Raw genomic sequence first — 25,192 nt, forward strand, 5'->3', positions numbered from 1 at the left:
AACAGTTGCTGGTCCCCAGTGACTTCCATAGTATTTTTTTCCCCTACTATCAAAGTCAATTGGGACCAGCAACTGTTTGGTTACCCACATTCTTTAAAATAACTTCTTTTGTGTTCAGCATGAGAAAGAAATTAATACAGGTTTGGGACACCTGCACGCATTACTTTCACTTTGACATAACCAACTGTGTTTATATGTAAACCTTGTGTGTTTTGACAGTATTAGAACAATCAGACACGAAAGATAACTTAGTCCAGTAAAGAACAGCACACTAATGAAATGTTTAACCTCAACCTTTTTTAAAGCACATGCAAATAATGTACTTTTTTGATTTCGAATAAGGGCAGTGTCCCGTAAGTGTAACCCTACCGCTGAGTTAGCATTTGATGTGAATGTATGTCGCGTTGTAGAGTATTGAGACGGAGGCGCCAGAACTGCAACTGATAGAATGTGCGCTGTAGCGCGATACTACTTCAAAAGCAGATCGTGGAGACATTTTAATCGTCCACGATCAAAACTCGTGATATCGCACACCCCTATAAGAATTGATTCTTGAAGCCCAAATCAGTATATTAGAATGATTTCTGAATGATCACATGACATGGAAGATATTCAACTTTGAATAAATTACAGAAACTAAGCATACTAGACTTCTTTCAGAAACATTTCTTTAAAAATATATAAATTAATTATTACACTAGTATTATGTTAATAAATGTTATCTATGCACCAATGTTTTAGATTTGACACTCAAATGCCTTTACTTTATCCCCAGGACACTTTGTTTGGACTAACAGTTGCAACTGTTGCCAGAAAAACCCACCCCTCTGTTTCTTCATTTACACACAAGTGGAACTCTTCACACCCCCACACAGCTCAGAAACAGCTCACAAAAGTTCATCCAACCAAGTGATGCTGAAATCCAGCATAATATCGAACAGACTAATATATAGAACTGCCAGGAAATGTATAAATTAACTTATCAGACATGCAGTGGCTGGCATTCATTTCCCATACAACGTCTGAGTCAGCCATTAAATATATAAAATGGAATATGAATTTAAAGGCATGCACAGACATAGCGGAGGAACTCTGAAAATACATACAGTACAACACTCACAATGTTGGGGCCACGAGGAGATTCACGGTAGATGTGCTGGTAACCCAGATACAACACAAGAGTAGCTGTGCTGTACAGGAAAGCCAGAACTCCAATAGCTACAAAGAACTCAGCGGAAGATGAATAATCTCCAGTCAGTTGTTTGAGTTTAAACATTGTTGTGTTGACTTTGCAGTCTGGCACACTGTAACTCTGGGTATTGAGCCTTTGTAACAAAGAATAATAAAAAAAGGAAATTATGAAAAATATTTTTATTAAAAACAATGAGTTTCATATGTATTTGAATCATACTGTTTATCTAAAAGGATAGCTGAAGGATACATCTATTTCTTTGCTGGCATTGTCCTTGCACTGGATGTTGAAACTGTAGAGCCAGAATAACCCCCAGTTGTAGCAAAAGCAAAAATAGCAAATATCTGTAAAGACAGTTAGTGAATACAAAGAGGTTTAATGAATGTATGTTTATATGAATGCGTACAAATGGAAACCACAGGAAGCGTGCACACAATTACACAGAACTAAAATCAGCATATGAAGAAATACAAATCAATTTCTAACAGTGAATCACCATTAAAAGCCCCGCACACAGCCTCACTGCTTTCTGCTTCCTCTTTTTAATGGCTGTTTCAAAGAAGAAATGCTTTTTGTGGGTTTTAAACACCTTAAAAGCTGTATGATGGTAATATCCGGTGCTTGCCTTAAATAAGGAGAATGACAGAGGCATGATACATATTTGTGCATTGATAAAAAAAAAAAAAGAGTGAAGAATGCATGACCCTCTGGATAACATGCATGGCAAGTAATACCAAAATGTATTTAACAAAGACAGGCTACAGTAATTGTTTACAGACACTTTATCTTTAAGTTATTTGGTAAAGCCCAAAGATAAACTGAGTCATACAAACGTTGCATCAAGAAAAAAATGTAACACCACAAAGTTAGCTAAAAAAAAGGAATTACAGATTTAAAGTGTTTCTTTAAAGCTAAACGCGTTAAAGAATGGGAGAATAATGAGAATAATGTTGTCACTGTTTATTTTTTTTCTAATAACTTGTGATGTACCTATACAGAATAGCTCAAGATCATAACTGAAAGGCACGTACCCATTCCAGTACACGTATAAATCCCAGAGGCTCTTTCAGAGGGCTGAGATCTAACCGAAACGCGCTCATCGTGTTCTGCAAATAAAAAAGCATCAGTGGCGGCCCATCAAACTATGAAGCGTCCCATCAAACATTTTGCAGCAGCATTTTCTAGAAAAATATTTTCTCACTAGTTTTGTCATATCTGAACAAAATTCTGCATTTAGCTTGAGCGAATTACAGTGTGTCATTTTGTAATAAGTTTTATTGCACTGAAGAAAAAAGAAGATTGAGAAAGATTACCTTGTCTAGTCCCCAGACAAATATAAGAAAGTTGTCAAAGTTCCTTTCCCTTTTCTCGTTTCTGCTTCAGGCATGGGTTTGACCACGTGACTCGTGACGTGGTACCGTCCATCACCCAGACAAACTGAGGCACGCGGGGTCATGATGCTGGTGGCCGCTTGCTAGATCAGAATTGACGACAGCGAAAAGACATTTGGCAGGGGGAGAAGGATTCGAACCCTCGTATGTCGGAATCAAAATCCGATGCCTTAACCAACTTGGCGATTCTGCACTGGACACTGCACGAATGCAGCGCCCGAAAACATGCAGCGTTTGCTAAACGGCCCAGCCAACCAATGGATGCTCAGCGAGTGTCTTGCAAAACTTTTGCTGCCAGCCCAGCGGGCTTGAGCTTGCGTCGAGCTGGAAATCAGCCGGACATCGCGCAAACACCGCGCTGCCAGAGCCTGTCATGCGCGGCTTTAATCCCTGCTTCTCTAAAACCGCAAGAGCTTGACACAATTGGGGCTCGATCAGCGCGGCAACAGTCTGGAGATCATTGCGGCCAAAGCCGTAAGGATTCTCCGCAAAGACCGCGAGTATAGCATGTGGCGTATCGCGCTTCAAGGCTTCGTGACCAAAAATCGCTGCTGTCGATAAGCCGTTTTTTGGCTTGATGATGACCAATGTCTGACTGGTAGGCAGGATGCCATCGTTGAGGGGCTCTATCTGCTCACCGATGCCGCTGACCCAGGCGTTCCTGCCGCGCAGAAAGAAGGGTACATCAGCGCCTAGAAAGATACCAATTTGCTCTAATGTTGAGAGCGGCTGATTAAGATTCCATAGGCGATTAAGGCCTAAAAGACAAGTCGCCGCATCGGATGAGCCGCCACCCATGCCCGCTTCTGCAGGGATGCGCTTTTCAAGTTGGATGTGTGCGCCTAAGCTGCAGCCCGTGGCTTGTTGCAGGGCTCGGGCGGCTCGAATGCAGAGGTCGTCTGGGGGGAGTTCTGCTCCTGCGCAAGAAACTAGATCTTCGCGAGAGATCTGTCCGTCTTCACGCAAGCTGAGATGGACAGTGTCTTGCCAGTCAATGAGCTGAAAGACCGATTCAATCAAGTGATAACCATCGGCGCGGCGACCTGTGATGTGCAAAAACAGGTTGATTTTGGCGGGGGCGGGCAGGTTGCGCAGTTCTTTCAAAGCTGCATTCATGGCTGCTCCAACACGATGCTAGCACACTGCGGTCAGGCCAGCCGCCAAGTCGAAAAGCACGGTCAATCTAGCCGCCACGCTATTTCGAGGGTCGCGCATAAACTTCCTGTTACGCTAAGACTCTCAGAGAACTGCTCTGAATGCAACTGCTCTTCCCAGTAGCCCCTCACTGCAGAACAAAGATCCAGGGGGCGGGGTTGGAGCCACATCTAGGGGGTGGTGATGGGTTGGCTTAGGGGTGGAGATGGATGGGTTTAGGGATCAGGGGGTGGAGACGGGTAGGTTTAGGAATATGTAAGGTGGGAGGAGTTGTATCTGGATCCAACCTCGCCTCCTGGATCTTGTGGTCTGCAGTGAGGACCATCTCGCCTCTTCCGGCAAACGCGACTTTTTTTCTCAACACAGCCCAAATGATAGGCACACCACATTCCGTCACTGGCTGGTGTTAAATTCCAAAATAAAAGCCATCAGATACTCATATACAAAGTAAGAGCACCCTTATATATGCTGCTGTGTCTCTACATTCAAAAAGTACGGTGGCCATAAAGTGCAAAGCAAATCACAATTCTGAAAACAAAATAACAAATTACAAACGCAAATGCAAGTCTAAAAAACAAAATAACAATTCAGAAAACACAACAACAATTCAGAAAACATTATAACAAGTCAGAAAACACAATGACAAATCCGAAAACAAATTAACAAGTCAGAAAACACAACGACAATTCAGACAAACCGGAAGAGGTAGGTATAGTTTGAGACAGCGCCATTGGTTTGGGGTTACTCACCGCTGACTGACGTCAATCAACGTAAGTTATACAGGAAGAAGCAGCCGAAGAACAGCAGAGTCGTGGTAGAAAGTTCGTAGATGGTACTAAAGTAGCTCCGTTTAAATGTATTGTATGAATTGCCTTTACTCTGGAATAAAAAATACTGAGTGTATGTTTAGATTTAGTTAAAAGTGGCTGTAAAGTATCAGTTCGAGTGGCGCAGATGGATAAGCTCTTGCCCTTGGCTTTTTGATGCGATCGACTCGGGTTCGATCCCACCTTTTGCCGAGTTTTTTCCCCCTCCCTTTTCAAATCTAGGTAGCTTCATGGTCAAAAGTGACCGAAGCCTTGAAATGTAACTTCTTTTTTTTTTCCCCAGGAAAAACAATTTAATACATTTTTGTTCAATAATATATTTTTGATTATTATTTAGAATTTTGAGGGGATTATAATATATTATGCAATATTTATACATTTTTAATTTAGCTATTAGCTATTATTATTTTTCAATAAATGTATTCCCATTGTGTTTTAGACATAATTTCTTCATTTTATTAGGTTTTGCTTTTAGATATATATTTAGACATTCTAAAAGACTACTTTTGGTCAAGGTTTAGATATTTTTGGTTAGATAAATATCAGGTTTTGCATTATGATTACAATCATACATTATTGTGTTATATTCAGTGTTGGGCAGTAACTAGTAACTTAGTTACTGTAATAATATTACTTTTTGCAGTAACTAGTTGTGTAACTAATTACTAATAAGATTTCAGTAATAATATTACAGTTACCATCCATAAAACAGCTTAGTTACTTAGTTACTTTTGATGCCTCAACCCCGCTGGTTTAAAATCCAACAATCAAATAATTCCTCAATTTATTTTCATAGTTTTTACGACTTGCACATGCATGTGATGTCCCCAGTGCAGCAGGCAAGCTTGGAATATAGAAATGCTTACATTCAGCAGATAGAAATATTGCATTATATTGATTTTGTCAGGAAAAAAAGATGATCTGAGCACGGTTGTGTAAGTTGTGGCTTTACTTTACTCTGGCATTACATCCCACCCACATCCCTCTGATCAGCATGTGATACATTATATTACTATAATTAAAAATCTTTTTGGAAAATTAAAGTTTCTTACAAACTTATGTGATTTGATAAAATACATAATGAAATATAATCGTATATGGGTAACGGAGAAATGACAAGTAGCTTCAAGCTACACATGACAATTAATGAGATTAATACAACACTTCTACTTGAATGTCACTATCAATCACTAGAATTTTATGTGGAAGATACACAGTTACAACTTCTGTGGGGCATGAAGAAAAAGTAATGTACTGTGTAACTAATTACTGTTGCCAGAAAGTAATAAGTAAAGTAACAATATTACTTTTGTAATGAGTAATATATTACATTCTTTGAGTAAGCTAATTAGATCAACACTGGTTATATTACACAAAACTATTGTGTGTGTGTAGCGTGGGTGTCTATTTTGCACTCTTTATATTTTAGAGTGTCACTCCTTGATTGCTGTGCACTTTTTTCTGCACAGTGGCTGATTCCCATTCATTTCCTATGTTGGTAATTTTTGACCGGGAAGGAGCCAACTGTGACTTTTTTTTTACCCTTTAACATATCCGAATCATGTCCATGATTTTTGTGTGTTCACATAGCTAATGCAACAAAAGTCACCAAGTGTCATCTCATTCCGATGAAACTACGATCTTTAAAATTTAAAAATGTAAAATTTTTCGGCCAAAATTAAGTGTAAATCTGCCGTATCAATTTTGTTATTATGTGGAAATCTCTGCAACGAATAGCCGATACCATATTTTAATATTTGTTATTACGTTTTTTACATATTGGTATTAATAGGCCTATAAGAAACTTTTTTTCCTTTGGCATTTTTGCCCTGTCCCCACTCCAGTGTTTTTATACATTCTCCTAGCTTTTAGTAAAATGCACATTTTGATTAAAAAAAAAAGAAAAATACATTTTTAAGCATTTTAAATATTTAAATTTGGTTTAAAATGACACCACACATTAAAGGGATAGTTCACCCAAAAATGAAAATTCTGTTCACGGTATTCAGTTTACGGTAACCATTGACTTCCACAGTATGGAAAATTACTATAGAAAACTATAGACGCCAATGGTTACTGTTCTTTTGTGTTCAACAGAAGAAAGAAGCACATACAGAGTGAGTAAATGATTACAGAATTAAAAAATTTTTGTGAACTATCCCTTTAAATTTCTTTCCCATGTTGTGTAAAACAATGTTGAGTGAACATCATTAACATACATAGGATGTTGCAAAAGTAACAAGTTCATATAAAAGGGTCTCAGTTGGCCTAAAATTCACAACTGATGGTGAAAAAGAACAGTCTGACATTGGGAGTTTCTTTCACCTTAACTTTGAAAAGTTTCCTAGCTCTCAATGGATGGTAGGTGCCCAGACCTTATACAGTCACTACTGAGGAATTCAGGTCACACCATCTTTACCTGTATGTCAGGTTTTGAGGGACTACTGGGTTTTTCCACCCATGCAGAATTTTATAGTGCACTGCAAAGTTAAAAAGGCATTACTGCAGTTACATTGGGCTGACATTTAGAATTATAATCTTCCTTACAGAAGCAATGACGTCCATACTTCACTTCTTTAGCGAATAGCAAAATGTTATTTGCTAATAGAAGAGACAAGATGAGTATGAATGGGAAGCATGTGGCTCTCGGCCAGCAGTGCAGATCTAGAATAAGCATGACTGCAGATCAGAATTACAGGGAACGGTTGGAAGTCACAATAAGCCTTTTTTTCTGTGTCACATGGTTTGTGATCATGGGATAGAATATTCCATGCCAGATCGTGCCATAATCATATGAACACACACAAAATACAGTAATAATGTAATTGAAAATTCTATTATTTGGTACATAAATACATTGTAAGAATGTGTGTGAAATGGCCTACCTTTAACACATTGCTTGCTGAAATCTAAACTGAAACATTTTAAAAGGGCAGGGTTAAAACAAACAGCTGATTACAACTAGCAACTGACCCTTCACTTTGTTGTATTTTACATGTTCCCATTGTGTCATCAGTAACTGTGCAAAAACTTGTTGGTGCAATACAACAATAAAATGGTTAGAATCTGGTGGAAGATGCACTAAATTATTCTATTATGATATGAGTCACAGAGACTTCGATGATAATGCAAGATTATGTTGTAGGCTGAACTGTGAAGTGCACCAACAGATGCTTCTTTCTTCCATGATGCACATTGGAGGACTACACTTAATTTTCCACTGTGATCTCACTGAGAATGTATTGACAATAAGAGTCATGCACTTGCTATTGTTTAGACATGAAATTATTTTGCTGGTATAAAAAAAAAGTAGCCTAAAGCATGTGTGCGGCTAAAGTGTGCAGTTTGTTATTAGACTTTTAAAAGAAACTGTTTATGCAGCCATTTAAATGAAGATGATCATGCATGCATTGATTTGGTCACATTGTCTGAGAATTGCATATATAGGCAATAAAAAAAGACTCGAATAATCTGAAAAGAGCACAGCACATCTTACAATATCTTTACAGTTAAACGTTTTCATATTACATAGGACTAAAGGACACTGACATCATTAGTTTATAGCCGTTATATTGATATTTCACCGAAGATCATTTTACGTATGAAACGCAAGATGTTACTGTCCTCTGAAGTGTGACGTGTCAAACTAACTTGACCGCACGGGATCACAGAAGCTGAGTGTGCAGCCACGGACCAATCAGAAGATCGCACCAGTCGCTGCAGCCAGTCAAGTGCAGACTCTGCAAGGTGCATTCTTTTCACCGTTATTTTTTTGTTTGCTCTTTTATTTTTATTTTTTTTTTGGAAGTATTTAACACGATATACTGTCAATGATACAGTCTGTAAGAGCAACTCGTTTTGTGTTTTTTTGCGATCTTGGAAATTGTCTAGAGCAAATAAAAAGGGCGTTGATGTGCTCTCAGCACTAATAATATGAGCAGTAGGGACCTTTCGCTGTCACAGGCAGTCTGTTTTTGTTGAGACCGCCAGCAGCCGCTCAGGAGGAAGACCGAGGAATTCATGCGTATTTAAACAGCAACACAGTCGTGTTGTAAATACACCGAAGACGAAAAATGAGAGGCCTAGGATACTTTATTGCACTTTTATTCTTTCCCATGGCATTTGGTGTGGATTTCCTTGTGGAACCAAGATTTTATCACGCACCCCGGGTGTATGTGAAGTCTCCCGTAGCCGCCAGAAATCTGATCGGGACGGGATCGTACGCAGATATTTCTCGGATCCACCGTCACATCCAGAAAAGAAGCGCAGATGGTGGATCAGACTCCTGTAATGGGTTGGATGGATTTGAGCCCAAGTTAACTAGCAATACGCACAAAGTAAGTTCACTCGAAGCACCGATGCAACCCCTCGGCTCTGTCACAAAACCTAGGGATCTTCCCCTAACCCTAACTAGACAGCATATTTGACAGCATGTGTGCGTTCTAACCGAGAGTTCTTTTGGAAACCCGTTCAAATATTTATACTTGAATAATGTTTTTATGTTGCTAACACTTAATTGCTAGTAAGTCAATAATGTCTAGTATCTTTTTATTTTACTATGATGACTGGTATCAAATGGAGTAATAGTATGTAATGAATAAGGACTAATAACTAGTAACAGTAAAAATAGTACTAGTGACAGATACTAAAGAATACATGTTTAAATGTTATTTAAAGCTCACTAGATTTTGAAACACAGCCCGTGTCACTTTTTTTTTTAGCTCAAACGTATTCAAATTTGATTGTAAAAGTACTTTTGTGATAAACAGAAATGTAAATGATGTAAAATGTGATTAACAGTGCAACATTTCTGTTTTACTAGAACATTTTCAAAACGAAAGTACTGTTTGAGTGATATGAAGACGCATACGATTGTATTGTTCTTATGTTTTCTATGGTAACTCTCATAGCCCTCAAAATACATTTTCTTTTTCATTTCTGTTTTTATAACAATAAAATGTTGATTGCGTTTGAAGTTCCTCGTTGACAAGTACGTTTAGTTTGACTTGCATAAGTTCAACTGCTATGACAAACTGTTTAATTATCTTTTATTTGCAACCAGTTAGGCCTTTTGATGCATGTTAATTTTCACTAAACCCTATACTGTTTGATACAAGCAAGTCTTAATATTACAAAATGGAGCAGTGAATAACACTGACACAAGTCATTGCAATGTAAAATAACTTCCTTTTCTCGGAAATATTTTTGATTGCTTCTTGTCAGATGAGCTGAAACAGTCGAGGTGTTTGAAGGTTGGGTGAAGCTTCATCATCTCACCTCTACCTCACCAACCCTCAAATAAACTTCCTCTGCTCATTGCACAGATGTGTTAACTTTTTTAAAACAGTGCTGCTGTGGTTTGTCTTTCTGTTGAAGGTTATCATGAATTTACAAGAGGTTACCAGATCTACCACAGCTGTGTTAATCAACAGAAAATAGTCTCAAAGGCCTGGTTTCACAGACAGGGCTTAAGAAAAAGCCAGGATTAGGCCATAGTTCAATTAGGACATTTAAGTAATTGTGCCTTACAAAAAACATTACTGGTGTCCCTCTTGGGACAAACCAAAGGCATTGATATATTTTAAGATCAATCAGTGCAAGTTTCTTTCATTTTAGTCTGGGACTAGGCTTAAGCCTTGTCTGTGAAACCGGGGGGAAGTGTTTTAGGATTATACTTAGTCTTTATATAGTGTTTGGATTTATGTTCAATTCAAGACTGGGTTCAGAAACACTAGATGGGATTAGAAGATTTAACTGTTATTTAAAGGGTCACAGATGAAGCCCAGAGCAAGAAAGTGAAAGTATTTTAGTGGGTTTCAGCAAGAGAAATGAGAGGAGAGACCATCAGAAATCTGCCCATTTGAGATTTTCATGAGACTCGCATTTGCTTTGACAGTGTAATAAAACAGATCAGTGATACATCACCATTCTTTTTAATACAAATTACAAAACATCTAAACCAGTAGTTCTCAAACAACGGATCTGGGGCCCACTTTCAAAAAGGGGGTTGGAAGTTTAATCATTTATATATATATAAAAAATATAAATAAACCTTTAAAATGGCATTTTTATTTTTCCTCCTCAATAACCATTGATTTGATTGAAATCTTATAGTTAAATTGTGTTTGAGTTCAAATTAATTTAATATATCAACACCCCCAGTTTCTAAAATGTGTCATAATTACAGCAGAAATACCAGAGGACATATTATCTTCAAATAATATTTTCAATGGGGAGCCTTCGAGTCAAAAAAGTTGAGAGCCACTTACAGTATCTAAACCAAACAGATGATGAAAATGTAACACCGTTTTGATATGTCATCTTGAGTTTCACAATTTATTTGTCAGATCAGTCTTCGTGGCACTATTATGAGTTTCACTGTTAGCTGTTGTGAGTATAGTTGCTAGGTTTCTGATTTAGTGTTTTGTTTAAGGCTAGCATGTGTTTTGCATAGGCTGAAAGTGTCTTTCTAGGACAAGCAATAAAACCCTTATTATGTGTATATAAAAACTCCAGGATGATGCACTTAATTAATAAAATGCATTTCTTTCAGTGGACCTTTCCAGATATCAGTGGATCTGTGTCTCTGGCCTGGGTGGGAGATGGAACTGGGGTGAGTTTCGCTTTGATTAATTACACACATTATCATATGCGTCATGTTTTGAGATGAACCTTCCACCATGCTAAAAGTTCCATTCGAGTTTAGATGAGGACTTTTTAGCTTTAGGTTTAAATTTAGGCTGTCTAGATAATCTATGCAGATATCTTTGGCTGTTCACAAGGCTCACAAAGAAAAATAAACAACTGTCATTATGGCCAAATGCAACCTCATAACCAGTTTGACCTCTCTCATGTCCCAGTGCACATTCAAGGCCATGTCAAGAAGTTCTTATTTTTACTCTGACTATGGCTGCTCTGCCCATTACTGCAATAAAAATAATACACAATCATTCAAAATTTGGAGTCTGTAAGATTTTTTTGTTTTTGAAAGAAGTCTCTTATGCTCACCAAGACTGCGTTTACTGGATCAAAAATAAATTAAAACAGTAATTACAATTTAATATAACTGTATTCTGATTGAATATATTTTAAAATGTAGTTCAGTCCTGTGATGGCAAAGCTGAATTTTCAGCATCATTACTCCAGTCCTCAGTGTCACATGTTCCTTCAGAAATCATTCTGATGTGCTGATTTGCCGCTCAGGAAACATTTCTTATTATCAATGTTGAAAACAGTTCATGATCATGATGCTTTTTCAGGATTCTTTCAATAGAAAGTTCAAATGAATGAATGTCCTTGCTGTCATTTTTGATCAGTTGCATCTTTGCTGAATAAAAGTAAAAAAAATGTATTTATTGACCCCAGACTTTTGAATGGTTAGTAGCTGTGCTTCCTAAAAATTATGCAGTTTAATCCTGGGCTGAAAGAATGCGAAGTTTCCCATAAAATGATATGAAGATTTGTGTCTGAGTAAATAACTGTCTTCATGTCTCAATCTTAGGTAGTGCTGGCCCTGACAACATTTCAGATGCCAATAGTCTTCCTGAGATTCGGTCAGTCTAAACTGTACAGGAGGTGAGTGCTGGTTTTAATCGTGTGTTTGTTTTTGTAACATCAATGTAGTATTTGCTTTACTTAATTTCTTTCTCAATCCTCCTCTCTTTCTATAGTGAAAACTATGGAAAGTCGTTTGAGGATGTCACAGAACTTATCAACAACACCTTCATCAGCACTGACTATGGGATCTCTATTGGTCCGGAAAACTCTGGCAAGGTGGGCAAGATATGTCAAAAGTCCAGCGTTTCAGTAACTTCTCCTCATAAGCCCACAGGAGCTGGGACGCTGTTATGTTAAAGCTGTTTCTCAAACTGCTGAATTGGCCTGTAGATACTTAAATGCAGCATGTCAATCACAGTAAAAATAGACCAGTTTAACTTTCTGTTCTTTGCTGATGTTTCAATACTCAGTGCAATTACACAGATTTGTGACAGCACTTTAAAGTCCTGATACTTTTTCCCTTAGGTGATCCTCACGGGAGATGCTTCCGGAGGCAGAGGTGCCAGAATTTTCCATTCAAGAGATTTTGGCAAGAGTTTCATCCACACAGAATTGCCTTTCCACCCACTAATGCAGATAATGTACAACCCTCAAAACTCGGATGTGCTTGTAGCCATCAGCGCCACGGTGAGAGCCTTTAAAACATTTGTGCTATTTCCTTATAGATTGAAACTTTTTGGTGTTGAATGAAAAGTTTCTAAGAGCCAATTGATCAGTTAATGGTTTAAGTTAATGGAGTAAATATGCATGCATTATGGCCACATATTGCATTTAAGCCCTTAGTTTATCTCATAGTGAAGTTCAAAACTGTCATCAACACGTGTTAGGTTTCCTGAACTGATAAGAGTTCTTGTTTTGTGCTTATCTGAATGACATGAGAGCATATTAAATATCCTTATTGTAAATATTTGCTATTCACTTCCTCCTCAAGTATATTTTTAAAAACAAGAAGATATACAGTACATGCATAGTGCTTTTTTTTTGCTTTTCAAGTGGTGCATAATATCATAATAAATCACATAATATCATCTTATTGCTGTTGTTTCAGCGTGATCTCTGGATCTCCAAAGACTTTGGTGCAACATGGGCGAAAATCCATGAGATGGTGTGTGTGGTCAAATGGTAAGCTTTTTATGATTGTTAAAACCACTCTTCTCAGAATTCATCCAAATCTGGTGCTACAGTGTAAGATGTTTGTGCTGTTTTCTTGCCACAAATGGTGTCACTTCCTGGAGGATGAAGTCATTAAAAGAGTACCAGAATAGAAAAAGATACAGAGGACAGCTAAATGATACTTATGAAAAACGATACTGAGAAGAAACCTATGAAATTATTATAAGTAATATTTTGATTAGAGAAGATTAAGATACACCTTTAAAAAAAAATCCAGTTTTTAATTTGAGATTTTACATAGCTACCAGGAACATGGTCAAATCAGCTGCTCAAACCATTAAAGGGTTCTATTTTTGTATTTTCCATTTTAATTAAAGTTTTAGTAATTTTGTTGTGTTTTTGTAATTATTACTGTTAATGTTTTTTTTTTCTTTTGTGTATATATGTTTTATTATTTTTTTATTTAAGTTTTATTTATAGTTATTTTTGTGCATCAAGCTACATGAAAATGAGAAATGTTGCTTTGGCAACTAACTGAAATCAAAGTTTTTTTAAATTTCATTTTAGTTAATGCTGATTTTATTTCAAATGTTAGTTTTAGTTCACTATAACAACTTTGTTGGTAGTATTCCAGCAGTTTGGCAACCTGAAGACTCCTCAACCTGAGTCGCTCCCTTAAGTCTTGTCTTAACAATACGCCATATGATCTCTGACAATCCTAGCTATTCTGTTACAACAATGCCATGAATTTTAATGCAGAATCAATCGCTATGCAACCAGCTTCTTGTTGCATTGTTCATATGTTATTTATAATGCAAAAATATGGCTTGTGTAGTGATTGTCACAAACTGTGTCTTCTTCCTTGACATTTTAGTGTGCAGCATGTTTGTACTTTTTATTCTGCAAACAAATGACTGATCTGACTGCTGTTGTTTTGAGTTGAATCTCACGGATCAATTCTCTCTTCCTCTTTTCCACAGGGGAATGGATACTCTGTTCTTCTCCACCAACCTTAACGGATCTTGCTGTGAGTAATATTTATAGCTTTGTTGATCTAAGGTGTGGTGACATGAGTGTGTGTGTATATATCAATTTTATGTTTATTTCTGTTTTTACATCCTTGTGCATTAGTCACTGCATTGAAATTGAGTTATTCTAATTCAGAAATTTTATTTCAGAGTTAATTTTTATTATTTGCAATAATAGCTGGAAATTTCACAGCTATCAATTCATAAACACATAATGCAAAAACATAACGTTATGCATAACAAAAAAAAATTGCTGCAACATAGGTTTATCACAAACCTCATCTATGTTATCCAGTTAGATTTTTATCCAAATTTGCAACAGCAATTGGCTGAAAACCAGATGTTTTAATTTGCAATGCATATAAACACTAGTACTTGATCGACAAATGTGACAATTGTGACAATACTGCACTGACAGTCCCGTCAGCTGTCCCAGTACTCTCTCACACTGGTCCTGTCAGCGCCCATCTTTACCTTTGAGCCCAATTGAGTGAAAGTGCACACTTTTACGCTTCTTTTCCTGTTTGGCAATGAGTGTGCGTGCTTTTTTTGCAAGGTGCACCAGTGTCAGAAGGGATGATGCAGCATCCTGTGTGTGTGGTGTTGCTCAAGAGCTCTTTAATATTGTTTAGATTAAGTGTTGTTAGAAGCTTTTTTAATTAGATTTTAGCATCCCACAATGGATTTGAGTCAGCAAACCTTGTGTTATTACCACAATACCCATGCCGTATCAGCAACTCATAAAACCATATATTTCTGTAGTAATATTTTTCACTGTTTGAGTTTGAGTTTTTTTTTTTTCAGATGATAAAGGGATGCTGGTGCTGAGGAAGTCAGTTGACTTTGGCGTTAATATTAAAACAGTCGCTGAGAGGATCTACTCTTTTGGGATCGGTGGACGCTTCCTGTTCGCATCAGTTATGGCTGGGTCAGGAAACATAATGCCGTCAGCGTCAGAGGTGCGTGAGAGTTTTGTGTGTGAATATATGAAGGCATGAATGTGATGTGTTAACTGTGTGCATGTTCTTTAGGACGTGATACGGGCAATACATGTGTCGGTAGACAAAGGTGAGACGTGGAACATGGCACAACTTCCTCCTGTCGGTCATGAGCAGTTTTATTCAATACTGGCAGCCAATGATGAAATGGTCTTCATGCATGTGGACGAACCAGGAGGTGGGTGTTTGCTTTTTATTTACCATAACCATAATATGTGCTTACAATGTAACATTTCCTATTGTATAAACCATCATAATATTATCTGTGCTGCTATACAGATACATCATTTACTGTATTGAAAACTTTTATTGGTCAACCACTGATATATTGCAATATCATTTCGATTTGTGCTACTTGATAGGCCTCAGTGTTTCTGTGTCTTTTAACTGTATTGTGTGTTTTTTTCCAGACACTGGGTTTGGCACCATCTATGTATCAGATGACAGAGGCACTGTGTATTCCAAGTCTCTAGAACGCCATCTGTATACGACCCCAGGGAGCGAGACAGACTTCACGAACGTCACTTCCCTCAGAGGAGTCTTCACTACTAGCGTGCTGGCTGAGGGTATGACTACATCCTACACAAGATGGGCATATGCTTATAGTCTGTGTGTGTATTTAATATCCGATTGCTCCAGGGGGACTGTATCACTTAGTATACTTTAAATCAATATGGATAAAAGCAGTTCCAAAATAATAACTTGCTGTTTACTTTCTAAATTTAAACTTGAATATACATATTTAACATGGCATACACTACTGTTCAGAAGTTTGGAGTCGGTAAGATTTTTTTATGTTTTTGAAGGAACTCTCTTATGCTTACCAAGGTTGAATTTACAGTAAAATAGTAATAATTTTCTATTTTAATATGATATTAAAAGCAGTGTTATTTTAGTATCACTGAGATACTATTATATATTTTAATAATATTTTAACTAGTTTCATTAGTGGCAAAAAATATTTATATTATATGGTTTCAATTTTAGTCAACTATATCAACGCTGTGGCAAAGCTGAATTTTCAACGGCCATTACTCCAGTCTTCAGTGTCACATGATCCTTCAGAATTCATTCTGATATGCTGATTTAGTGCTCAAGAATCATTTCTTATTATTATCAATAGGGCTGCACGATTAATCGGGGGGGGGGGGGGGATTTTAGTATCACTGAGATACTATTATATATTTTAATAATATTTTAACTAGTTTCATTAGTGACAAAAAATATTTATATTATATGGTTTCAATTTTAGTCAACTATATCAACGCTGTGGCAAAGCTGAATTTTCAACAGCCATTACTCCAGTCTTCAGTGTCACATGATCCTTCAGAATTCATTCTGATATGCTGATTTGCTGATCAAGAAATATTTCTTATTATATCAATGCTGAAAACAGTTGTGCTGCTTACAATTTTTGTTTTGATGCTTTTTTTGAGTCTTAGTCGAATAGAATGTTTAGAAAAACCACATTTATTTGAAATAGAAATGTTTTGTAACAATGTGAAATTCTTTAGTTACTTTTAGCTAATTGCATCCTTGCTGAATAAAGTATTGATTTCTTTCCAAAAACTATTTTTTACTGACCCCTAACCTTTGAACGGTAGTGTGCTGTATGGTACTTATGTAGCACATTCTAAATACAGTGGGTACTATATAAAACTTTTTTTTTTTCTTTTCGCTATTGAATGATTGAATATTATAATTTTTCTAGCTAAAGAAGCAATCTTGGATTAATTTCACTGAGCTCATGGCAGTGCATTCTGTTGAAAAATACATACAATTCTTTCCTGGTGCCCGTCAAAAAAGAGGCAGCCTGGGACGCCTTAAAATGCTAACTAGATTTTGGAAGAGCAATGTGCGCTTATGGCATCTCTCCTGCTCTGTTTTCTGCTTCCTTGCTACATCATTAGCTCATCTCTTTGTCCTTCGTCTGTTTCAAATGTCTGGTTGTTGGTCTTCAGCGGCTCTGCATGTCATCACATCACGGTCAGCAGGATTAACTGGTTCCTCTCCATTAGAGAGCCTCCCATTCGGACACACCAAGAGTATGACTTTTGCCAATACCGTATGCTATCCAGGTCAATTCATGAAAGCTAGCACGATCTCGATTCATACATAAATGCGATCTCATTTCTAAATGATGACGATTCACTTGCATGTATTTCCCTGCATTCAGATCACACTGCATTCACGTGTTGGGGAACTGAGCGTGCGCGATTACCTGCGTCTGTTCTTCTTCAGGTCAAGTCATATATTAGTGAAAAAAAATCAGTTGACAGAAGATGGAAGCAAGCGATATATTTGTTGTAGTATCTTTCAACTTTTAAGGGGATTTCCCGCGTCAGCTCTGTTCAATGCTTTGAATTAGTGCCATAGATCGCTATGAAGTGAAATGTCACCTTCAGTGTTATTAAGGTTTGTTGCTGGTTGATTTACGCTTGTAAAGTAGTGCTCAAAGTTAAATTAATTTCAACACCTTGTTTAATACATGAATGGATCTGCGTTTTAAGTGTATTCGTTGAATGAACAGTGTTCATTCAACAACAACAATAATGCGCTTACTTTTGTGTCACACTTTAACTTCAGACAGAACTAGAGGAAGTCTTTCATGAAGAACATTGCACAGTCAAAACTAATCAAGTCCAGCAGCTTTCAAGGATATACCAGTCTGGACCTTTTAAAAGGATTGTATAGTCCCAGATATTCAGTTTCGATTTTAAGAAATTATTACATTGATATCAACTAAGAGCCTTCGCTTCATCTCCCTCCACAGGTGTAATTCACGTTGTGAGAGTCGAGTCATTCTCCCACTCTTTACCGTGTAACTTATATTTAGGCCACGCTGGCATTGTGATTACTTGAATCTACAGTTATACATTTAAAATGTGATGCCTTATCACGCTGAGAACCCGTCACTCATGAATCATCATGTCTGCCTGCTGATCCCTAGTAATTGGCTAAAAGTGCGGCGGGCGACGTAAACATCAGCATCAGCCGACTCTGCAGTGTGTGTGTGTGTGTTTAGTAACATCAGGATGCACACTTGGGGTTGTTTGTTAATCAATAAGCCTATACCATTTTGAAAACTGCCTAATTGACCCCAAACAAGACCAAATTTTGTCCACCCGCCCAAACCAATTTTTACCCGCACAATCAAATTCAAAACCGGCCAACTCCACCCAATCTGGCAACAGAATGAACGGTTTAATGATGACTCATTCATTAAGACAGTCCTTTGTCGCCACCTATTGGCGTAACAATGTAACTGCCTTGACTTTGACAGCCTTCCATCTAAAGCCCGAGACACACTGCACGATTTTCGGCTGTCCCAGACTAAAGATTGGCATCGTGAAACAATTGTGGCGGTTTCTGTGATCTTGGCTCCTAAACGGTGGTCCTATGTCGTACAGTGAGAGTGGTTCAAAGACGGCCCGTTGTCACGGTCTTGCGACCAAAGATAGCCTACGATCATTTTCTGACAGTGTCAGAAAATTCAGCATGATCATCGCACAGTGTGTTTGCTGCTACGACCCACGTTTACTGACCAGCCAATAAAAATGTGACATGAAATCAACGCGGCATTGCGCTAAAACATAAACTGCTTACCTCAAGCTCTTATCCCTTCCTCTTTCACCGCTTCCACATTTTTTTCAGCACACATAAAAACTACAACTGCCAAAGTGTGATTCATCTAGCTCTTTATGTTTACCACTAGCGCATGCTGATGACGTTTTATTCTTCTATAGTAATGTGCGTCAACGTGAGTCGATAGGTGTCATCATCGTACAGTCTGCATACATGTACCAAAGTTTATCAGGTCCATGTTGCATAGTGTGATTTGCAATGATCTTATAGGATTGCTAAATTCGTGCAGTGTGTAGAAGACAATTTTGTTCAGTTTAACATCACGTTTTGTATGCTCTTTAATAAGCCAAAGTATCTAAATATACAGTAGATAGTGTTTTGTGAAAGCTCAGTTTTTAAAGGCCTATTAAAATGTTAATTGTAAAATGAATACTTGTTGTGCTTATTTCTCAATTAAAACAACAATATACAAAATTACTGTAAATCATACAACAAAGACAACATCTGTGGTATTATTTTATCTGTAAAAAAGGTTAACAGTGACCGTATTAATTTCTTGAAAAAAATCTGACCCCAAACCTTTGAACAGTAGTGTATATATTACATATATGAATAATAGATAAAAATAGCCAACTAAAAGTGAAATCAGTTAGTTCATATGACCAAATTCTGAAATGTTTTGTTTCTCTCGATTTCTCTTTTCTGCTACAGACGGCTCAGTACAGACAGTAATATCATTTGATCAGGGAGGAGAATGGGTTCCTTTGAAGAAACCAGAGAACAGCAAGTGCGATTCTACAGCCAAAGATCCAGAAATGGTAAGAACCATTTTAAGGAAGTTGTTACAATTCGGCAGCTTGAGAAGACTTCCTCTAACAGTATGTCTTTTTTTAGCCTTTTTTTTTTACTTGCCTTGTGTTGTCTTCCTCCTGTGCAGTGTAGTCTGCATATTCATGCCTCATACAGCACCTCCATGAAGCTGAATGTTCCCATGCTGCCTCTGAGTGAACCCAATGCTGTGGGACTTATATTGGCTCATGGTAATGCACACACACTATTACAAACAGTCTAAAGTTCTGTGACAAATTGAAATATTTTATTTTAGTGTTTTAATTTCATTGGCAGTAATAATAACTTGCATTGAACAAAATAGAATTGCAACAGAATTGCAAAAAGTGAATGACTTTCATATAATGAAACTTTGAACTATCCCACACCCTTTTTCAGGCAGTGTAGGTGACGCAATCTCAATGTTGACTCCTGATGTGTACGTGTCTGATGATGGAGGCTACACCTGGCTGCAGGCACTGAAGGGGCCGCACCATTACGCCATCCTAGACTCAGGAGGCCTGCTGGTGGCCGTGGAGCACAATGAAGTCAAACCCATCTCTGAGATTAAGTGAGCATCCTCACTTCTATGTCATTTTAGTATCAGATTTTATATATATTATATAATATAATACGTATAATATAAAAGTTTCTGTTAATTTTTTTATTTTAGTACATCAAGTTAAACTAAATGAGAAAGGCAACTAGCTGAAATAAATACAATTTTTAAATATTAAAATTAAAGTTTTGCTTTGTTTTGTTATAGTTTTGGTTAGCTAGAATAACCCTGCCTCACTTCCTGTGGTTCTGAGATGCTATGATTGGATTTTATATGGCCAGTTTTCCATGCCAAGATGAAAAATATGAAAATATGCTAAGTATATCCGGTAAAACTGTCTGCTTGTGTGTCTCTCAGGTTCTCCACCGATGAGGGGCAATGCTGGCATGTTTATAAGTTCACCCAGACGCCGATGTTCTTCACAGGGCTGGCCTCAGAGCCTGGTGCCCGCTCAGTGAATGTCAGTCTGTGGGGTTATGAAGATGCTCTGATCAGCCACTGGGTAACTTACACCATTGACTTTAAAGACCTGCTGACACGTAACTGTGAGTGACCAGTTCTGTTTGGACCACACAAAATCAAAGGCATGTTGCACTTATATAAATCAGTTTAGCACAAGCTAATCTTTCTGTCTGTTTCCCAGGCAAGGACAGTGATTATATTGAGTGGCTGGCACACTCTGATGACATCAGCGACCCAGATGATGGTTGCATGCTGGGTTATAAGGAACATTTCCTGCGTGTGAAAAAGGACTCGGTGTGTTGGATTGGCAGAGATTACATAGTCACAAAGCAGCCCACAGCATGCAGGTGTACACTGGATGACTTCCTGTGGTGAGTGGGAACCAAAGTTATAGCTTTGTTTTTTTCTTTTTTCAAATTGAACTCTAAATTTCATTTCAGTTTTAGTTAGTTCGAGGAATGGATTGTTTTGTTTCACTTTAGTTATACACAATTTTATTTCCTTTTTTATATATTTTAGTTTCTGTTTTAGTAATTCAGTTTTAGTTTGAATTTAATTTTGTGACAACACTTTTGGACGCATTTTCAGTGCAATCATCAAATCAACATGAATCATATTCTATATCACCATCTGCAAGTTTTCTAGTCTTATCCCATACAGATGCACATCAGACGACTTAGGGTGCTTTCACACTTGGTTCGATTGCTTGGTCCGAACTCGAGTTCGATTGCTCCCCCTGCCCCCACTCACATTATATTATTTAGGTCCGAACCGCGGTTCGTTAGCGTCATCAAGCCAGCAGCTGTTTACCCCATTGCTTAGTAACGATAGCGCAGGAGAAGACAGCAAAATGCGTAGCATTGCTCTCTTCAATTTTATATTTATGTTTTTGAACCGTTGGTTTTGTTTCCAAAGCTTCAGTACATAACGGCACTTACGTCTGCCTTAAGAATGTACTGCAAATGCTCTAAAGAACTCTAAGGGCGAACAGAAATTAGATATACAGCTCTCTACTTGCAGCGCGTCAGTCACGCTCGTCAGGAAAGTGAGTGAAACACACACGAACACACATTTTTTATCAAATAATACGTCATTAATAGCGGTTCACTTCCATGATTTGGTACGATTGCATTCACATCAGCAGTGAACCGTACCGGAGTTCACTTGAACCGTACCCCAGACCACCCCTTTTAAGCGGACTCATCCAAACGTTTTCATCTTAGTTTTAGTGAACAACCTGTTATGAGATGTTGTTGTTTATTATGTATGTATATTATTTATAATGATATATTTACCATGCCCTAGTCATTTACAGTCATTTATCATGTTAAAAGGTTTATAAATTTAGACCTTTGATTATGATTTATTTCATATTGTTATAAATTACGAATAAAGACATAAAAATGTTCAAATATGTCAAATATTCTCTGCCCTCCTCCTTAGTGACTTTGGATATTACCGTAAAGAGAACAGTTCACAATGTATTGAACAGGCTGATCTCAAAGGCCACGATTTGGAGATCTGCATCCATGGGAAAAAGGAACAGCTACAGACCAGTGGGTAATGCCCTCTTTATTGTTCTCTGTTGCTTGAGGATTAATGCTTTGTCCTAGCATTAGTCAGTAGACAGTTGAGGTTTTTTGCATCTGGTTAGCGCATGCTTGTCTCTGACTCATTAGGATAGCTCTAGAAGCAGCATGCAGATTGTTTCATGGTTGTTATTTTTTAATAGATACCGAAAGATTCCAGGTGATAAATGTGAAGGAGGGGAACAACCAGAAAGAAAGGTGATTGACCTGAGCAAGAGATGTGTTAGCAACCTGCTTGAGCCTCAGCTGCTGGTGAGAATGCATTTAACCTGCTGTATAGTTGAATCATTCAGACAGGAGTTCAATTGTGTTTTAACATCAGTCACTTATACAGTATGTATGTGTATATATATACGCAATTGTATACATTTAATTAAATTTTTAAAAAGTATCCTTATGCTTAAATTTTATAATAAAATCATTTTAATGTCATTTTATAATACTTTTATGGTGCTTTTTGTACTTTTGGAGTTCAACAGCCCCAGTCCTCATTCACTGTCATTGAATTAAAAAGAGTGGCCAGGATATTAATCTAACAATACGAGCTTGTTGCCGTGTGTACGATAGGGTTGGGGTTTAGTCCGGCATACTTCACCGGAGAGAAGTTGTTTTTACTGGAAGATCCAGTTATGACATTTTGATTAAAAATGATTAGGTCAAACTAATTTTAAAAACTGAAACTTGCACATGGATGAATTGTTCACAGTAAGATGCATTTAGAAAACAGATGACTTTGCACTCATGTACCCGTATTTACCTTGTATCTCTGTAATCCATAGATTACAGATAAATCTACCTCACACACGGCCCCTATCATTGCAATCGTCATAACCATCCTGTTGACCGGTGTAGTGTTTGGGGTTCTGTTTGTAAAGAAGTACGTCTGTGGTGGAAGGTCAGTCTATTCTGCAAATATTTTAAGTGTTTCATATAGAATATATTTAATTATATCAAATGAAGTAAGCATCTGGCTTTGCTCTCTCTATATTTTACAGGTTCCTTGTACACAGATACTCTGTCTTACAACATAATGTGGAAGTCAACGGCATAGATGAACCTCTGGACACAGATGTTGCTGGAGCACCCAAGAATGATTTCCACGATGACTCTGATGAGGTACTGATTCAGACCGTCTCACGCTAATCAATTCACCTAAACGTTTTGTCTTAATTATTTACTAGCTGACTATACACCCTTTTTCCTGGACATGTCCTGGCTGGGATTTATAAATTTTTTGGCTTTGTTTTCCTATTGATATTCTCTCTACAGTCCTCATACATTATATGTATGTGTATTTGCATTGCTTTGACTGTTCTCTGTAGATCCTACATTCTTTCATGCCATGAATGGTTGATTATGTACAATGCCTGCACGCTATTGGTCAAACTACTTTTCCGTCATTACCTTCAGCAAGTATGAAAAAATAAGGGGGGGGGGGGATCCAAAACTTGAACATTTTAGGCAGTTGAGAAATCCCGGCCAGGACATGTCCACTAAAAAGAGGTATAGTCACCATATATTTAGTAATCAACTTTCATATTTCAAAAAGTTGTACTTATCTTTCTAAATGATTGTGTGTGTTTGACAGGACCTACTTGAGTAAAGCGCATTAGGTGAGCAGAAGCTACATTTCCTGTCATTCAGACATTACTGCTGCTGTCTCTATCCTCCTCAAGCACAAACCAGCTGTCAGCTTTCTCAGATTTAATCTACCAGCTAACATCATGCACTTCCTTGCTTCTCGGCCAATGGGAGGGAACCTGATTGCTTCACCACCAATAGGAAGCTGTTACCATGATAGAAGTGTCTTGTGAATGTAACTCTGCTGAAAGCAGTGAAGAAGTGTTTAAAATGCTGTTTGTGGAAGTTTCAATTCTTGCTTTTGACACTGGGGTCGTCTGGGCGTGATTTTAAGGATCAAACCTTTTGTTTGATGAGACTGTCAGTGGGGTACTTGTAAAATACTTGCTTTCTTTTTATGTACAGATTCCCTTGTGTAAAAACTAGAGGTATTGTTTATCTTCATTGTGATATCAGATTTCGAAATGGTTTATTTCAGCAGAAATTTCATTCAGCACCTGGAAACAATGAATCATATCACACGCATGTGATGCAAGCATCCCATGTTTAAATACTGTGCTACTGAAGCCTGACTGTGTTCATCAATAGAATGTGATCATAACTGCTGTCAATGTCCACTTTGCTGTAAGCAATCAGGTGCATTAATGAATATAGCAATAAAATGCTGAGAAACAGGCAATAGATTTGGGTGCATAAAAAGGGAAAATATTTATAATTTCAGATTTATGAATATTATTCACCTTAAACTGTGTAGCTATGTTATAGGCTGTGAGTTTGATAAAAGAGGAATTTGTTATTTGGATAAATAACTGTAGAACGTGGAGATAATTTTCACATATTACACAACCGATATTTAAGCTAGTCACACTTAAAATTTCTGCAGCGGTTAGGAAAAATGTTGTAATGATAAATATTTTTATGAGCTAAGAAATTATGCAAATGCATGTAAAATAGAAAAGTTGTAGTTTGTGTACAATGCACATTTTCCCCAAATCAAATTTCTTAGCTTTCAACATTTGTGCTGTTTCTTGGTTCTTGCTTTGACAGCAGGAAAGTTATCAAGCAGAAAAAGGTGATTGTTTTTTTTAACATCGCGCACAGAAACGCCTAAAACCTGACTAAGTGTTTGTGTGACAAACCATTAGTCGCAATAATTTTGCATGTGTTAACTATTTTCATGTGTGTGCAGCAAAATTCAGTGAGGTGAGAACAGTTCCAGTGGTCTGAAGTCTCTGACCATGTGACTTAATTTTGACTATTCAAATGCAATAGAGCAATTTAACACCTTTCCGTTGGTACTTCCTGTTTGCATAGATGTTTGATGTCT

At 37.4% G+C, this 25,192-nt stretch overlaps 2 protein-coding genes and 1 pseudogene across 2 annotated transcripts; 1 reads left to right on the forward strand and 2 right to left on the reverse strand.

Annotated features, from left to right (window-relative positions):
• The window catches only part of LOC107591824 (synaptophysin-like protein 1), a 4,926-nt pseudogene extending 2,339 nt beyond the window's left edge, over positions 1-2,587 (reverse strand).
• A 233-nt stretch (positions 2,588-2,820) lies between these two features.
• On the reverse strand, positions 2,821-3,699 carry LOC107591851 (4-diphosphocytidyl-2-C-methyl-D-erythritol kinase-like). Its single transcript, XM_016281129.1, has one exon. It carries the CDS (start codon positions 3,697-3,699, stop codon positions 2,821-2,823), a length of 879 nt encoding a protein of 292 aa, XP_016136615.1.
• Positions 3,700-8,311: 4,612 nt separating this feature from the next.
• Positions 8,312-24,924, forward strand: LOC107591814 (sortilin-like). Its single transcript, XM_016281075.1, has 20 exons — positions 8,312-8,902; positions 11,119-11,178; positions 12,067-12,140; positions 12,236-12,338; positions 12,588-12,749; positions 13,171-13,244; positions 14,216-14,262; positions 15,068-15,222; positions 15,295-15,439; positions 15,672-15,827; positions 19,558-19,664; positions 19,784-19,886; positions 20,074-20,245; positions 20,591-20,778; positions 20,877-21,066; positions 22,139-22,255; positions 22,428-22,536; positions 23,064-23,179; positions 23,280-23,400; positions 23,873-24,924. The coding sequence occupies exons 1-20, from the start codon at positions 8,639-8,641 to the stop codon at positions 23,885-23,887; spliced, it is 2,478 nt and encodes an 825-aa protein (XP_016136561.1). The 5' UTR covers positions 8,312-8,638; the 3' UTR covers positions 23,888-24,924.
• The last annotated feature ends 268 nt before the right edge of the window (positions 24,925-25,192 follow it).

Source organism: Sinocyclocheilus grahami, unplaced genomic scaffold (genome assembly GCF_001515645.1).
Source record: "Sinocyclocheilus grahami isolate Dianchi unplaced genomic scaffold, SAMN03320097.WGS_v1.1 scaffold146.1, whole genome shotgun sequence".
NCBI classification, from domain to species: Eukaryota; Metazoa; Chordata; class Actinopteri; order Cypriniformes; family Cyprinidae; genus Sinocyclocheilus; species Sinocyclocheilus grahami.

Coding starts and splice junctions, on each gene's coding strand:
- LOC107591851 (XM_016281129.1), bottom strand. CDS start 3,699: ATGAATGCAGCTTTGAAAGAACTGCGCAACCTGCCCGCCCCCGCCAAA.
- LOC107591814 (XM_016281075.1), top strand. CDS start 8,639: ATGAGAGGCCTAGGATACTTTATTGCACTTTTATTCTTTCCCATGGCA. Junction 8,903..11,118: donor TAACTAGCAATACGCACAAA/GTAAGTTCACTC, acceptor CATTTCTTTCAG/TGGACCTTTCCAGATATCAG. Junction 19,887..20,073: donor GGGACTTATATTGGCTCATG/GTAATGCACACA, acceptor ACCCTTTTTCAG/GCAGTGTAGGTGACGCAATC.